General features: G+C 40.3%; 1 protein-coding gene and 1 long non-coding RNA gene across 2 annotated transcripts in view; one reads left to right on the top strand and one right to left on the bottom strand.

Annotated features, from left to right (window-relative positions):
• The first annotated feature begins 1373 nt into the window (after nucleotides 1-1373).
• Nucleotides 1374-3579, top strand: LOC106560434 (uncharacterized). Its single transcript, XR_001318603.2, has 3 exons — nucleotides 1374-1736; nucleotides 3056-3163; nucleotides 3255-3579. It is a non-coding gene; the product is annotated as an uncharacterized lncRNA (long non-coding RNA).
• A 268-nt stretch (nucleotides 3580-3847) lies between these two features.
• Nucleotides 3848-17762, bottom strand: part of aldh9a1a.1 (aldehyde dehydrogenase 9 family, member A1a, tandem duplicate 1) — a 28054-nt gene continuing 14139 nt past the window's right edge. Inside the window, exons 8-12 of the mRNA NM_001140102.1 lie at nucleotides 7592-7780; nucleotides 7178-7265; nucleotides 5064-5205; nucleotides 4708-4820; nucleotides 3848-4366 (exon numbers count right to left, since the gene is read on the bottom strand). Coding sequence (NP_001133574.1) covers nucleotides 4266-4366; nucleotides 4708-4820; nucleotides 5064-5205; nucleotides 7178-7265; nucleotides 7592-7780 — 633 coding nt within the window. The 3' untranslated portion in view covers nucleotides 3848-4265. The remainder of the gene's footprint in view (nucleotides 4367-4707; nucleotides 4821-5063; nucleotides 5206-7177; nucleotides 7266-7591; nucleotides 7781-17762) is intronic.

Below are 17762 nucleotides of genomic sequence, written 5' to 3'. Positions count from 1 at the left end.
CACAATCCACAACCTCGACCAAATTGAGATGGTTTGGGATGAGTCGGACCGCAGAGTGAAGGAAAAAAAAAAATACAAAAATAATACAAATAAATAAAAAAAAAAATCAGCCAACAAGTGGTCAGCATATGTGGGAACTCCTTCAAAACTGTTGGAAAAGCATTCCAGGTGAATCTGGTTGAGAGAATGCCAAGAGTGTGCAAAGCAGTCATTAAGGCAAAGGGCGGCTACTTTGAAGAATGTCAAATATAAAATATATTTCGATTTGTTTAACACTTTTTGGTTACTACATGACTCCATATGTGTTATTTCATAGTTGATGTCTTCACTATTATTCTACAATGTAGAAAATAGTAAAAAGAAAAAACCTTGAATGAGTAGGTGTTCTAAAATGTTTGACCAGTAGTGTATATATAATTTATAAGTTCAAAAATGGATGTAGCAACTACAAATTGCCTGTTTAAGTATATCAAAAGTGTGCGAGTTTGAACATGTGTCCATTAGGCCTATTGAATAAAAAAAATAATCAGCATGAATTAGATTGAGCAATAAAAGCCCCGCTTTTATTCCATAGGCTGGGATACGCACTGGGTAGCTGTTGCATGAGCGCATTTTTCTCTGGCTGTCCACCGGTTTCAAAAAAATGATTGCTGGGCAGCTTAAACTGCTTGAATTCAAACATTGTGTTCAAATGAACATTTAGATTTGTGAACAGCATCCACAATCCATAAGGCGCAAATAGCTAAATGAGAGAGCAGCGGTGTGATTCACATCAATGCGCTATGTAGATATCAATACGTGATATCCGTATCGCCGAAGACTATACCACTGTCATCCTTACCTCCAAGCGTTTATTCAAGTTGGATAATCTTTGGATGCCTGCAGCAGTTGTACCATTGGAAGACAGTGGACTGTAGACTACAAATGCCTATTCCTGCTCTTTGCAATCCATCAAACCCATTTGGGTGTCATCATAGTGTTCACTGACTTGTGGTCAAACTCGCTCAAGTAGAACAAACTTACATTTGCGCCTTTTTTCAATGTTGATTTGAATGTCATTGAGAAAACAGAGAAGTGTCATTATTATTATTTATTTTTTTACAAACCTTTGAATTTAAAAGTAATCCTCGAAGTAATCACCTAGTTTAGTTACTTTTTAACATCTTTACAATATTTTTGCTGGTAATGTAACGGATTACAGTTACTGGGTTTTTGTAATCCCTTACAAATCCAGGGTTGGTTATGGTAAACCTTTTGCAATCCCTTTAGTTTTGCTCGCTAGCTTTCTGCTGACTCATACGAACGAAACTTCTCTACATCCACTACTCTCAAGTCCCAAAACACTTTTTATTCTGATTGTGGGCGGTGTTCGATGACGTCGACCACTGTATGCGCTTTCAGTATAAATCAGAGGTAGGCCTATAATGGACGGTCCAGACAGTAGAAATCCTCAAACATTGCGGAGGTGGTCAACCAGATTTGAACACAATCAGACCACAATGCGACTTGTATGCGTCTATACCCGGGTTTTTAATGCGATATTTGTATTCTGATGGCAGAAATCGCATACGTTTCAAGAGTAGACAACCTGAGCAGCGACAATCAAGCGAACAAGTTTTTCGCACTTGATCGTTTGAGATCCACACATCCATAATTAGTTGTTGTTAAACACCACTTCTGATCCGGGAATCAAATTGGCTATTTGCACTTCAGGGAAAACACTCACTACTGCTAAGGTAAACGGTCACTCTCAGCATTCTCTTAATATATTAGAGTTTCTAGGCTATAGCCTACTGTAGTATTTGGGATGTAGAGCACCGTGAAAAGATATTCGCCGATATCGCAACCAAACTAGTCAATGCTATTTGATTTCGGCCATGACCAGAGGTGAAAAAAATATGTAATTTCGTCACCCATGTCATTTAACTGTGCAATGTGGAATGTACACAAGCAGGCACGTTTTCATCTGACTGTAAAACAAACCACTTCAAAAAGTAGGCTACTTGTCTTGTGCACATTCATCCACTTTCAAATAATTCCAGCATCAGAAACGTGATGGAAAGAGACGTCAATTAAAACACCAAAACGTGTAGGAATAATGACAGATGGCCGCGTTTCGCTGCAGCAGATGAGGTGACGGAGCAGCGCGCTTTTGCACTGTTCCCAAAGTTCACGTTGACAAAAGGCAGACTTCCCTTGAAGGGGGATAGTGAAATTGACCCCCGTTCTGTTGTAAAATGGTCAACGCATGCGCTCAATGAGGGGCTTATATCCTTGATTAAACGTTCCATTCATAGACTGTTTTGTTCACGCAGCAATATAGGCCTGTAGTGAGGATAATGTAGACATTATTTATTTGTTACGGACAAATGGCCCACATATCAACAGCTTTGCACAATGAGTCCAGCTGCAAATTCAGCCTCTCATGTACAATTTCTATAAGGCACAGCCTACACACACGCCGCCGAGTTACCCGGTGGAGCCTATACACATTGATCCACCATTCACACCCAGGTGGTTCATTGGGCTGTTGCCTAGTGGGACAAAAATACACTTTTCAGGAGGCGAGATATACACTTTTCCAGATGTTGGTCTCAGATGTATCTTAATAACATTATCGGATCAAATATAGGCTATTATATTGTATAGGTTGACCTGCTGACAGCGTAGCCCACCGGCAATACCATTTTCAATCATGAGTAGCAATACCATCGGAATAAAGTTTAGATCAGCCCGGATATCGATGCTGGCTTGCAGTAACCTACTGTTTTTATTTAACTAGGCAAGTCAGTTAAGAACAAATGCTTATTTACAATAACAGCCTAGGAACAGTGGGTTAACTGGCTTGTTCAGGGGCAGAACGACAGATTTTGACCTTGGCAGCTCGGGGATTCGATCAACCAACCTTTCGGGTACTGGCCCAACGCTATAACCACTAGGCTCTAGCCTACCTGCGGGCCCTATTCAAACAAGCAGCAACTTTCCATACATGTTTAGGTCTAGACTGGACTAATTGTTTGTGAATAAAACCCACTGACTCCCGATCCTTTTACAGGAATGCATCCTAGTCCATCTACTATCCAGCTTGTTCTCACCTCAGTGTCAGCAGTCTTGAACCGGGTGCGACGATGCTGTGGCCATTATTGGAGACGTTACACCTCAGGTAAGTAGATGGTCAGCATGCCAGCATTGGACAATTCTAGGATTTTTGACTCTTCAATTTGGCATTCATTTTGTTCTACATCGGTTTTCAGAAGATGATACGTTGTCTCTTCCTGTAAAAGAAACCCAACCAGCACCTCTCTCCAGCTCTGTGAGACCCTGGGTTTGGGATGTTCATCATGACCTGGCCCCAGCATATGGGAATTCCAATGACCTGCACTGAAGAGAAAATGTGAAAGGCTCTTCTTTACTTGGTTTTCATTTTTGTTTATACCCCATGCTCGGCCTACTGGTAGATGATTGGTCTGTTTCAGCCAGATCCTGTTGAGCTCTTGCCAAACATAAAACATACATATAACATCTGAAACCAGGGTATGTACAGTACATCTTGTGTATAATAAATTATATTTAATGAAATGTTTGTCTGGCTAATATCTATGGGGTCTATTTTACTGGGTTGGTGTCAGTAGGTCTTGTCTTAGCTGTAAAGGTCACTACCTACCTCTTTACCTCAGAAGTGTAGGAGCATGGTAATCATTATTCCATCCAGCTTTCAACTTCACTCACATTACACATCTTAGAATCTGTGGTGAGGTTGTACACATCCACATGTGCTACACTTCTGAATGGGGTGGTGGATTTAAATTGGTCCCACTCAGGCCAGTTAAGTACCATCGCTTATATGTAAATTATAATCAATTGTGAGTTTTATTAATTTATATTATCCTTAAGTATCAAACATATGAAATACATTTTTTGGGGGGAATAGGAATACTGCGAGTATTACAAACATTTATTCAAAATGTGCTAGAAAGTGATGGACCATTGGAAAAGTTAACGCTTCTTCATATTGACTTTTTGGCTAGGATCACAGCTGAAATGGAAAGTATAAAATGTATTGATCAAGTGGGTGAAGACTAGGCTTTTTAGCACTTGGTGACATCCTCATACTTGCACATTGTACAGACAAACTAGCCATGTTAGTTACTTGCTGTTATAAACTATCAATAACAATGCTACTTTCCTCAGATGCACAAATACGCCAAACATCTTAAGGACAGTAGTGTATAGGTCTTGATTTTCCTTGGCACTTAATTGGTAATTTAACAATTAAAGTAATCGTCCACGTCTCCCATCTCCACAACCACAGTCTTCAGCTGGGAGTAGTACTCGATGGTCACCTGGCCGTTCTCCCTGCCAAAACCTGTGGAGAAAGAGAAGAGATCAATGAGCACCACATAGAACACATCCATCTAATGAGGAATATGTAATGTCTTGTCATCCCTATCAACCCTCTTGCTTTCTATTTTTGGTGTTATTCCTTTGTTGTATTACCATTACAGCACTGTTACGACAAAATCTGATTATTATTCCTTAATTTCATATTACCATTATGGCATTGTTACAACATCAGATCTGTTGACATATTTGAAACAATAAGATTTGTGACAATACTGTTTGTCCATTTCAGCCATCTATTTTCCTATGGGTTCCTAAGTAGGGTCCTGACAAACATTAATTACATTGAATGGATTATTATCATACCAGACTGCTTGTATCCGCCGAAGGGCACCTCCACAGGGCTGATGTTGTAGTTGTTGATGAAGCAGGTTCCAGCCTGCAGGTTCTCAGCCACCCGGTGGGCCCGGGATATATCCCTACAGGGAGACAAGAACAGGAAGAGAGACTCAGTGTACTAGACTAGTTAGTGATTCTAGGTCTCCATCTCAATATCCGCTATTCCTTGCATCTTATTTCCTCAACCTAATTGGAGGAAAAAGTCCAATGTCCCTCCCATCAGACCTTATGCAATACATTTTGAGGAGCCAAGGAGAGAGGATGCAAGGAATCGAGGAAAGATTATTGTAAAAGGTTAAATGTGTATGGATCTGGTACTGTACCTGGTAAAGACTCCAGAGGCCAGGCCGAATGTAGTGTTGTTGGCCCTCTTCAGCACTTCCTCTTCTGTGTCAAAGGGCATCACTGACATTACAGGCCCAAAGATCTCCTCCTTCACACACGTCATGTCGTCTGTGCAGTTGTCTGTGTTGGAATACATGGATGTGGAGTTAGTCAAAATGTGGAGTTAGTCATAGCTCCAAATATAGACTGGACAGTCACTACCAGAGCTCCTTGCTCTCCACGTCCTTTCCAACCGCTCCACTAAAACCCGCTCCGCTCCAAATTCGCTCCATTCATTAAAAAAATAAAAAAATAAAAAAAAAATCACAATTTAACCAACACCCATCTATTTTTGTGACTGCCTGGACCTAACATTCGGTTTTGAAGTATTGAAACCAAACCATATGATTTGAATGAAAATTATTTTAATAAACATGACTAAGAAGAAGCGCCTATGGCCTCCCGAATGGAGCAGCGGTCTAAGGCACTGCATCACAGTGCTATAGGCATCACTACAGACCCAGGTTTGCTCCCGGTCGTGCACAATTGGCCCAGCGTTGTCCGGGTTAGGTGAGGGTTTGGCTGGCCGGGATGTCCTTGACCCATTACGCTCTAGCGACTCCTTGTGGCGGGACGGGCGCATGGACGATGACTTCGGGTAACAGTTGTATGTTGTTTCCTCCAACACATTGGTGTGGCTGGCCTCCGGGTTAAGCGAGAAATGTATCAAGAAGCTGTCCACTTGGCAGGTTCGTGTTTCGGAGGACGCATGGCTCTCGACCTTCGCCTCTCCTGAGTCTGTACGGGAGTTGCATTGTGTCAGTCAGGGGAAAACGCTGCATAATGATCTGCATGTCATTGTGTCAGTCAGGGGAAGACACTGCATGAAATCTTCTTTACTATTCAGTTAACACACACACACACCCTCCCATAAACACACACACCCCTCACTCTCCCACAAATACACACACTACTCCCAACTTTTAAAACGTTAGGCACCAAACAGAATTTAAGGAGCACCAGAAATAAATAGATTTTTGATATAGTTCAGGCTTACATTAGGCCTATATGAATCCTACCTTTGAAGCACATCTCATGAGTGGCAGACCCTTTTCCTTTCTTCCTGTGCCAATCAAATTTGCCTAGACCTACTGTCAAGTTACCAGGCTGTTAGCTAGCTAGGTATCATGGCTGAACGTTGTCTGTTATCAAACTTATAAATTAGAGACCCAGGATTAGTTTAAAATGGCTCGTGACATGGTTTGTGAAATTATATAAAAATGGGCACGAATCCAGATAGAAAGAAAAGGCATCTCCAGTAATAGGGGTCATGTTCTTTAACAGTTTAGGCTGGAGACGAAAACTGCAAGCATGCCTGTCATGAAGCGGTGCTCAATCTCCCTCTCGGACAATCAGCAGCTGCATGACAGAGAACTTGCAAAGTCTACTCAGACTGGTCTTTGCTCTCCGTTATAACTGGCGAGGAAATGATACAATGCATCAACACTGCTGCTTTGCACGTGCACCAATGTACAAATCTAACAGTAGAAGACTCATCAGGGCCTGGGTCTGCATCCCCACTCGCCATCAGGGTTACATTTCTCTGTCCTTTATATATATATAATTAAAAGGACAGAGAAATAGAGAAGTGTGAAAAACGTACGGAGAGAAGCAGTTGAGTGAGGGCTGGTAATGAGTCGGCTGGCTGATTACAGCTGGATTTTATTGGACCTGCGCATACAAGAAACTAATGGCTGTTGCTTAAATTCAACTGAATTTATTAACAAAACTGACAGTATGGTGCAGTATAACTGCCATTATTCTGCAGTACACTGCCGTTATTCTGCAATCGGTGCGCTCAAAATACCAGTCGACTGCAGTTACTGCACTTTCTGAACGGAAAACTTTTTTTGTAAGGGCGCCAGCAGTTTCTTTAGATCAGTAGGGCTGAAAGTCGGTAGTATGAAATGAAACGGTACTACAGTATTCTAAAATGTTGGCATCATAAGTATCATGATGTTTTGGTACCATGACATTACTGCAGTACCAGTATACCATGCAACAGTGTTATGGCGCATGACAATTGGTGTAATTATGATTAAACAAGACTCACCCAGGACACAGGGAGACATGTAGTAACCTCCCTTCAGTTTGGGTTCAATCGGGGTAAAGGCTTCCCCTCCACAGAGTACCTTTGCGCCCTAAAGGAACACACAGAGATTTGTATTAGACAAAGGCTGACAAAAAAAAATTACATTGCATATTACAACATGATAATTTGGGTTAGGTACAAAATTCAGACAAACAATAGACTGAAGGCTGGGGTAGACATTCTAAGGTACCCACTGTCCTGAATGAGGCAGATGTTCAAACATCAGGGCTGTGTTCATTAAGAAGAAAACATTGTGAAACAGCGAGGGACTACCAGAACTTCTCTACGTTGTCTAAGCTGTCTAAACTGGACATTGTAACTAAATGCAGTGCAGTGTACCTTACTGAACACGACCTAGGTTGCACATTAATTTACCTCTTTCTTGGCCTGGCTGACAAAGCCCAGCACCTTGTCCAGGTGTTGCCTGGTGATCAGGGCTCCCATGCGGGTGGCCTCCAGGAGAGGGTCCCCTATTGAGATGGCCTTGGTCCTCTTAACCACCTCCTCCAGGAACACAGGCATGATCTCCCTCTGCACATACACCCGCGTCCCGTTACAGCACACCTAAACAGGGGAGACCATAGGTAGGTGGTTGGTGAAGAAAGTTGCATGTCAACATGATAGTAAGTCAATAGAGTTCAACTCATAGAAACCAAGAGTGGAAGAAGATACATGTATCACAAGTTCAAAGGGTAAGGAAAGCCAAGCTTCACATATGCTTAAATCAAGGTCAGAAAAAATATAAAATCACATTTTATTGGTCACATATCAGCTAAACACGTGTATTGCAGGTGTAGCGAAATGCTTGTCTACAGCTCAGACAGTGCAGTAATATCTAACAATTCACACAAACCTAAAAGTTAGATGGAATTAAGGAATATATAAATATTAGGATGAGCAATGTCGAAATGGAATAGACTAAAATACAGTAGAATAGATTACAGAACATACATATAAGATGAGTAAAGCAGTATGTAAACATTATTAAAGTGACTAGTGTTCCATTATTAAAGTGGTCAGTGATTTCAAGTCTATGTACATAGGGCAGCAGCCTCTAAGGTGCAGGGTTACGTAACTGGGTGGAAGCCACCTAGTGAAGGCTATTTAACAGCCCGATGGCCTTGAGATTGAAAAACAACTTCTGTCTCTCGGTCCCAGCTTTGATGCACCTGTACTGACCTCGCCTTCTGGATGGTAGCGGGATGAACAGGCAGTGGCTCGGGTGGTTGTTGTCCTTGATCTTTTTGGCCTTCCTGTGACATCGGGTGCTGTAGGTGTCCTGGAGGGCAGGTAGTTTGCCCCCGGTGATGCGTTGGGCAGACAGCATCAACCTCTGGAGAGCCCTGCAGTTGCGGGCGGTGCAGTTGCCGTACCAGGCGGTGATACAGCCCGACAGGATGCTGTCAATTGTGCATCTGTAAAAGTGTGAGGTTTTAGGTGCCAAGCCACGCTGTTGTGCCCTCTTCACCACACTGTGTAGGTGGACTATTTCAGATCATCAGTGATGTGTACACCGAGGAACTTGAAGCCTTCCACCTGCTCCACCGCGGTCCCGTCGATGTGGATAGGGGCGTGCTCCCTCTGCTGTTTCCTGAAGTCCATGATCAGCTCCTTTGTTTTGTTGACATTGAGCGAGTTATTTTCCTGGCACCACACTCCCAGAGCCCTCACCTCCTCCCTGTAGGCTGTCTCGTCATTGTTGATAATCAGGCCTACTACTGTTGTGTCGTCTGCAAACTTGATGATTGAGTTGGAGGTGTGTGTGGCCACGCGGTCATGGGTGAACAGGAGGGGGCTGAGCATGCATCCTTGTGGGGCCCGTGTTGAGGATCAGCGAAGTGGAGGTGTTGTTTCCTACCTTCAACACCTGGGGACAGCCTTTCAAGAAATCCAGGACCCAGTTGCACAGGGCGGGGTTCAGACCCAGGGCCCCGAGCTTAATGATGAGCTTGGAGGGTACTACGGTGTTGAATGCTGAGCTATAGTCAATGAACAGCATTCTTGTCCAATATCCATGCATGGAGAAGGTAATACAGTGGATGGGCAACTGGCAGCCCGTGGGCATCAATTAAAAATGTTTTTGGAACTCAGTCGGGGTCTCAACTTATGTTGAGAGTTAGAATAGTTGAATACGCAAGGTGCAATTTAGCATTGTGGTTGTGCATTGGTTTCTCATCATGTCAGTCACTAACCACAATTCCATCCGAAGTTTTTACGCAAGTAAAGTCACTGTACAAAAAGAAAATCATGACAGCAGTCATGGAAACAGGTAGTTTCAGTACAATTTTATAAATGCAGACAGATAATGTTAACCGTAATCTTTTTGTGTAGTTAAAATTAATTATGCGAGAAATGGTGGTGGAAACACCTTTATATGTGCAAATATTGATATAATGAGTATTATATCGAAGTAAACTTGGAGTCACGCAAAGATATGGTGTGTGGTCCTCCCACTATAACTCAGGAAACCATGCAGTTTATTAGGCTACAGATGAGAAGTTATTTTTATTTTATTTATTTAATAAAAGGTTAACTTATTATTTTTTAAATGTAACCTTTATTTACTAGGCAAGTCAGATATAATAATAATTTGTTCCTAATTTTTTTTTTTTAGGGGTGGATCAGCTTAATACTGTGGAAAGAATATTGTTTCCATCAATGTAATTGTCTGCATCATTTCCAATCCCCCATTTATTTTTTGGGCAAATATACTGCTCAAAAAAATAAAGGGAACACTTAAACAACACATCTTAGAACTGAATGAAAGAAATAATCTTATTAAATACTTTTTTCTTTACATAGTTGAATGTGCTGACAACAAAATCACACAAAAAGAATCAATGGAAATCCAATTTATCAACCCATAGAGGTCTGGATTTGGAGTCACACTCAAAATTAAAGTGGAAAACCATACTACAGGCTGATCCAACTTTGATGTAACGTCCTTAAAACAAGTCAAAATGAGGCTCAGTAGTGTGCGTGGCCTCCACGTGCCTGTATGACCTCCCTACAACGCCTGGGCATGCTCCTGATGAGGTGGCGGATGGTCTCCTGAGGGATCTGCTTCCAGACCTGGACTAAAGCATCCGCCAACTCCTGGACAGTCTGTGGTGCAACGTGGCGTTGGTGGATGGAGCGAGACCTGATGTCCCAGATGTGCTCAATTTGATTCAGGTCTGGGGAACGGGCGGGCCAGTCCATAGCATCAATGCCTTCCTCTTGCAGGAAATGCTGACACTCCAGCCACATGAGGTCTAGCATTGTCTTGCATTAGGAGGAACCCAGGGCCAACCGCACCAGCATATGGTCTCACAAGGGGTCTGAGGATCTCATCTCGGTACCTAATGGCAGTCAGGCTACCTCTGGCGAGCACATGGAGGGCAGTGTGGCCCCCCCAAAGAAATGCCACCCCACACCATGACTGACCCACCGCCAAACCGGTCATGCTGGAGGATGTTGCAGGCAGCAGAACGTTCTCCACGGCGTCTCCAGACTCTGTCACGTCTGTCACGTGCTCAGTGTGAACCTGCTTTCATCTGTGAAGAGCACAGGGCGCCAGTGGCGAATTTGCCAATCTTGGTGTTCTCTGGCAAATGCCAAACGTCCTGCACGGTGTTGGGCTGTAAGCACAACCCCCACCTCACACCACCCTCATGGAGTCTGCTCAAACGGTCAGAAAGACACATGCACATTTGTGGCCTGCTGGAGGTAATTTTGCAGGGCTCTGGCAGTGCTCCTCCTGCTCCTCCTTGCACAAAGGCGGAGGTAGCGGTCCTGCTGCTGGGTTGTTGCCCTCCTACGGCCTCCTCCACGTCTCCTGATGCACTGGCCTGTCTCCTGGTAGCGCCTCCATGCTCTGGACACTACGCTGACAGACACAGCAAACCTTCTTGCCACAGCTCGCATTGATGTGCCATCCTGGATGAGCTGCACTACCTGAGCCACTTGTGTGGGTTGTAGACTCCGTCTCATGCTACCACTAGAGTGAAAGCACCGCCAGCATTCAAAAGTGACCAAAACATCAGCCAGGAAGCATAGGAACTGAGAAGTGGTCTGTGGTCACCACCTGTAGAACCACTCCTTTATTGGGGGTGTCTTGCTAATTGCCTATAATTTCCACCTGTTGTCTATTCCATTTGCACAACAGCATGTGAAATGTATTGTCAATCAGTGTTGCTTCCTAAGTGGATAGTTTGATTTCACAGAAGTGTGATTGACTTGGAATTACATTGTGTTGTTTAAGTGTTCCCTTTATTTTTTTGAGCAATATATATATATATATATATAATCTCCATACACGCATACATATACACATACCTATATAGACATACATACTTTTTTAAAGAATATACCTTTATTATTATTCCCCGCAAACCCTACCACCGATCGCCCAATTGGAGTAAACTAATAAGCACGTCGGCTTTTACCTTCAATTTATTCATCTTATACACATTTTACAGACAGTGTATTTTACAATAGTTATTTTTTGTTTGTTTTTAGTCCTTCCTCTATTTCTGATGTCCATCCAGTTTGATTTCTATTTGTAACTGTGCTATATCACAAAAGTTCTGAACCTATATACATTTTACAGACCCCGTATGTTTTACATTGGTTATCTTATTAGTCCCATCCTTCAGCTCCATTCAACCCTTCCCATCTATCCATCAACATCATCCATTTCGGATTTCTATTTGCCATATATTTTTCAACTGTGCTGTGATGCTTCACAAAACAATTAAACCTTTCTATTCTCATAGCTTCTACAGATTGTGAATTAAAAATAAAAAAAATGGCTAAAATAATTATTATATTATTGATTGATTGACTATGGCTTTTCAAATCACCCAATATTGCTATTTGCAGCGTTAGTTCTAGGCAAATGTTGCAATTCTTCCGCCATTCCTGGACCTGTGACCAAAAACGAGCTACATATGGACAATACCAAAATAAATGATCTAATGACTGCCTCCTCACAGCAGAATCTGCAGAGCTGGGAAGAGTGTATCCCATATATATCATTCTATTAGTTGCAAGAACTTTGTATAGTCATTTAAATTGAAAAATTCTAAGTTTTGAATCCGGCGTCGTTTTGCGTATCAATTCATAAACCATGTGCCATGGAATGGGCACATCGAAAATCTCTTCCCAACTATTTTGCAATTTATATGGCACAGCTATCAGTTTTTTGGTCCTTAAATGAAATTGGTATATGTTTTTATTTATCACACTTTTCTTTAACCATTTATGTTCTCTAATACATGGCCGACATACAAGTTCCTTACTTTTTTCCCCTTCTACTTGCCTCTTCCATTTTTCTGGTAATGCTGCAATTAGTTGTTTGTAATTTTGGGTAGAGCAGACATTACCATATGTCTGTGTTAGCTGTCCTATTTATATCCTTCACTAAAATTATACCTTTTTAAACTTTTTAAACTAAAATATTTGTTGTATTATTTGTTTTGTCTTTTCAGTTGAATTAAACTGAAATTGCAATCAACTTTCTAAGGCTTGTTTAAAAAATAAAGATATTTTGGAGACGATTTCCTTTTCAAAGAACCGAAAGTGAGCAGTTGTAATCTGAATAAAGGGAAAAAAGCCATTCTTGAAAATGGGGTGAGACATTCCTACCAATTTACTAGAGAACCAGTTTGGATTTAAGTATAACTTTTGTATGACTTATGCATTTAGTGAGAGGTCTAATGCTTTAATATTTAATAATTTCTGCCCTCCGAATTCATATTCGTTATATAAGTAGGCCCTTTTAATTTTGTCTGGCTTGCCATTCCAAATAAAATTGAATATTTTTTGTTCATATAATTTAAAAAGCAGGTCACTAGGTGTAGGTAAAACCATAAGCAAATACGTAAATTGTGATGTGACTAAAGAGTTAATCAGGGTGATTTTTCCACAAAGAGACAGGTATTTTCCTTTCCATGGTAGCAAGATCTTATTTATTTTGGCTACCTTTCTATAAAAATGTATTGGACTGAGATCATTTCTTTCTTTTGGGATTTGTATACCGAGTAGGTACACATCTCCTTCAGACCATTTAATTGGTAAACTACATGGTAATGTAAAATTTGCATTTTTCTGTGAGCCGATACATAATATCATCACTTATCATAATTTGGTTTTAATCCAGAGAGGATAGCAAAAGTATCTAGATCCTCTATGAGGCCGGGGAGAGAGACTCCAATTGTGGTTAAAAGAAAACATGAATGAATCATCGGCGTACAATGACACCTTGGTTTTTAAGCCATGGATTTCTAACCCCTTAATATTATTGTTTGATCTAATCTTAACAGCTAACATTTCAATGGCAATAATAAATAACTTTGCCGATAGTGAACAACCTTGTTTTACTCCGCTAGATCGTTTAAAACTTTGTGATGTAGCCATTATTTACACCTAGGGTTACTATACATAACTTTAAACACATTTTTATAAGAGATTCCCCAAAATTGAAATATTCTAGGCATTTATATATAAACTCCAGTCATACTTTATCAAAAGCCTTTTCAAAATCAGCTATGAAAACCAGGCCTGGTGTCCCCGATATTTCATAGTATTCTATTGTTTCCAGTACTGGTCTTATATTATTTCCAATGTATCATCCATGTAAAAAAAAAAAAAAAAAAAAAGAAAAATAATAAAGTCTGATTAGGATGAATAATATCTGACAATACTTTCATTTTATGCGCCAAGCATTTTGCTAGAATTTTTGCATCACAACACTGAAGTGTAAGAAGTCTCAAATTTTTTAAATGGACTGGATCATATATATATATATATATATATATATAAATAAAATACCATATACCACACACCATTTGGGTCCTGTTTCAGTAATAATGATATCAGACCTTGTTGCGTGTCTGATAATCTGCCATTTATATAGGAGTGGTTAAAACATGCTAATAATAGTCCTTTGAGTATATCAAAAAAAGTTGTGTACTTCCACTGGTATGCCATCCAGCCCTGGAGTTTTCCCCATCCTTAACCTGTTATGGCTAGGGGGCAGTATTTTCACGGCCGGATAAAAAAAACGTACCCGATTTAATCTGATTATTACTCCTGCCCAGAAACTAGAATATGCATATAATTATTAGCTTTGGATAGAAAACACTCCAAAGTTTCTAAAACTGTTTGAATGGTGTCTGTGAGTATAACAGAACTCATTTGGTAGGCCAAAACCTGAGAAGATTCCATGCAGGAAGTGCCCTGTCTGACAATTTCTTGGCCTTCTTGATTATCTCTATCCATTACAGGGGATCTCTGCTGTTACGTGACACTTCCTACGGCTCCCATGGGCTCTCAGAAGGCGGCAAAAAGCTGAATCGTGGCTTTGCAGGCTCTGGCTGAAAAAAAGTAGCACGTTTGGATATTGGCTGCTCACAGTACTGCGAGACTCAGGCGCGTGCACGAGGGGACTCCATGTTTTATCTTTGAACGAAAACCACCGCTCCCGGTCGGAATATTATCGCTTTTTTATGAGAAAAATGGCATAAAAATTGATTTTAAACAGCGGTTGACATGCTTCGAAGTACGGTAATGGAATATTTAGAATTTTTTTGTCACGAAATGCGTCATGCGCGTGACCCTTATTTACACTTCGGATAGTGTCTTGAACGCACGAACAAAACGCCGCTATTTGGATATAACTATGGATTATTTTGAACCAAACCAACATTTGTTATTGAAGTAGCAGTCCTGGGAGTGCATTCTGATGAAGAACACCAAAGGTAATCAAACTTTTCTAATAGTAAATCTGACTTTGGTGAAGGCTAAACTTGCTGGGTGTCTAAATAGCTAGCCCGTGATGCCGGGCTATGTACTCAGAATATTGCAAAATGTGCTTTCACCGAAAAGCTATTTTAAAATCGGACACCTCGATTGCACAAAGGAGTTCTGTATCTATAATTCTTAAAATAATGTAGGTTTTTTGTGAACGTTTATCGTGAGTAATTTAGTAAATTCACCGGAAGTGTTTGGTGCGAATGCTAGTTCTGAACGTCACATGCTAATGTAAAAAGCTGGTTTTTGATATAAATATGAACTTGATTGAACAAAACATGCATGTATTGTATAACATAATGTCCTAGGGTTGTCATCTGATGAAGATCATCAAGGGTTACTGCTGCATTTAGCTGTGGTTTTGTTTTTTGTGTCATTATATGCTAGCTTGAAAAATGTGTGTCTGATTATTTCTGGCTGGGTACTCTGCTGACATAATCTAATGTTTTGCTTTCGCTGTAAAGCCTTTTTGAAATCGGACAGTGTGGTTAGATAAAGGAGAGTCTTATCTTTAAAATGCTGTAAAATAGTCATATGTTTGAAAAATTGAAGTTTTTGTATTTTTGAGGAATTTGTAATTCGCGCTACGCCTATCATTGGATATTGGAGCAGGTGTTCCGCTAGCGGAATGTCTAGATGTAAGAGGTTAAAGGCCCCAATTGCATCAAGCAGTTCCTCCTCTGTAATTTGGCCTTCACATGAGTCTTTCTGTACAGATGTTAATTTTACATTATTATTATTATTGAAAAAATCCATACAATTAGTGGAGATGGAGGAACCTGAAACGAAAACATATTCTTGAAGCACTTTACTTCCTCTTTCAAAATATAATTTGGTGAATCATGCATGACTCCATTTGTAACAAGTTAATACTTTTTTTTGGTAGCATTTCTATATTGAAGATTGAAAAAGAATTTGGTGCATTTTTCCCCATATTCCATCCAGTTCGCTTTATTTTTATAATATATATATATATATATTAAATAAATAACACTGGATCTTTCTTAAGTTCCTCCATTTCTTTTTGTTTTTCCTCTAACTTATTCTGTGCCTCTATGGTACCGTTTTTATTGCTATCTAACTGTAGTGTTAGTCCTTCAATTTCCTTTGTTAATATGGACTCTTTCGATCTAAATTGCTTTTGTTTTATAGATGAGTACTGAATTGCATGGCCTCTAAAGGCACACTTGTGTCCCATACAATAAGGGGATCCGCTGTACCCATGTTATGTCTGAAAAAGTCAGTTATAAATTCTGTCCTAGTTCTAAACAATTTATCATCTAGTAGGCTTTGATTAAATTTCCAATATCCTTGCCCACGTGGAATTTCTGTAAGAGTACTATATATGCCAATTATGTGATGATCCGACCGCATTCTGGCCCCCTAGCAACACTAACTTTTGGTGCCAGAGAGAATGGCATAAGAAAGTAGTCAAGACGACTAGCTTGATTTAGCCTCTGCCATGTATATCTCACTAGGTCAGGGTATTTAAGTCTCCATATATACACTAATTCCAATATATTCATGACATTCATGATTTCCTTAAGTGCCTGAGGGTGATAGTTTGTAGTGTGATTTCCTTTCCGGTCCTTAGAGGTATTTAAGACCGTATTAAAATCTCCCACCATAATAATAGAGTCTAGTGTTGCTTGTAGAGTTGATAAATTCTTATATACATTTTCAAAGAAGCTTGGATCATCATTATTCGGACCGTATAGGTTAATAAGCCATATCCGTTTATTGTCCAATAAATTTAAAATAATCCATCTACCTTGATAATCTGTTTGGACAATTTGCACATTTGGATCAAAATTACTGTTAATTAAAACCATAATTTGAATTTCTTTGCCCATGGGAGAAATATATTTCACCCCCCCAGTTCTTTTTCCACAAAACTTCAACTAAAATTGTTGAATGAGTTTCCTGTAAACAATAGATATATTCCTTCTCTTTTAACCAGATAAATACTGATCGTCTTTTCTTATTATCTGCTAGGCCATTACAATTATAACTGGCTATACTAATTTCTCCACTAATCATAATGAGACACGACTTTAAATTCTATTTATGAAAATATATATTTGTAAACGTACCATTAAAAAGTAACATGATGATTGAGTGTCTATATAGCTGTTCCATGATATTTGCATTGCTACTAAGTAAACCTCCAATTGGTCCCTACTATTCCACCCGCTAAAAGCCTTCCTCATCCCTAGTTGGGTTGTCATCCCAATGCCCGGCAGACCACCCCCGATCCCCCGTATCCCATAGCCCTGAACAGACTGGGATCCATCCTTCGAAAAGAGCACACAGTGCCATTTACCTAATTTAAGTAAATCAATTGCCAAATGCATTTCCATCGCCCTCACCTCGATTTGTATTATATATAGCTGTGGATCATCCTCTATTTTACCTAACATATTTTACTGCTTCGCAACAGTTGTGGGATACACACATACACCCCCACACACTCAACCCTTTTCCCCACACAACCATAAGCTCACATTCTCAACAGTTGCACCACCCAGAGCCCAACTCAAGAAAGGTCTTGATTTACAAATGCATTTACAGTTGCAGCTGCATTAGAAGGCCTGCAAGACCATGCAAAAAAAATGGGCAGAAATTGAGAGAATTTATTAACTAGTCACATCCTAGATGGAGGTCAAATGTTCACCTCTTCTCTGAAACATCCACAATACGGTCACACGTATTGACCATATTCCCAAGCAGTCAGACTTTTGATTTTGTGCCA

Source organism: Salmo salar, chromosome ssa10 (genome assembly GCF_905237065.1).
Source record: "Salmo salar chromosome ssa10, Ssal_v3.1, whole genome shotgun sequence".
NCBI classification, from domain to species: Eukaryota; Metazoa; Chordata; class Actinopteri; order Salmoniformes; family Salmonidae; genus Salmo; species Salmo salar.
The sequence above is the reverse complement of the archived record's forward strand: the minus strand, read 5'-3'. Positions and strand labels throughout refer to the sequence as shown.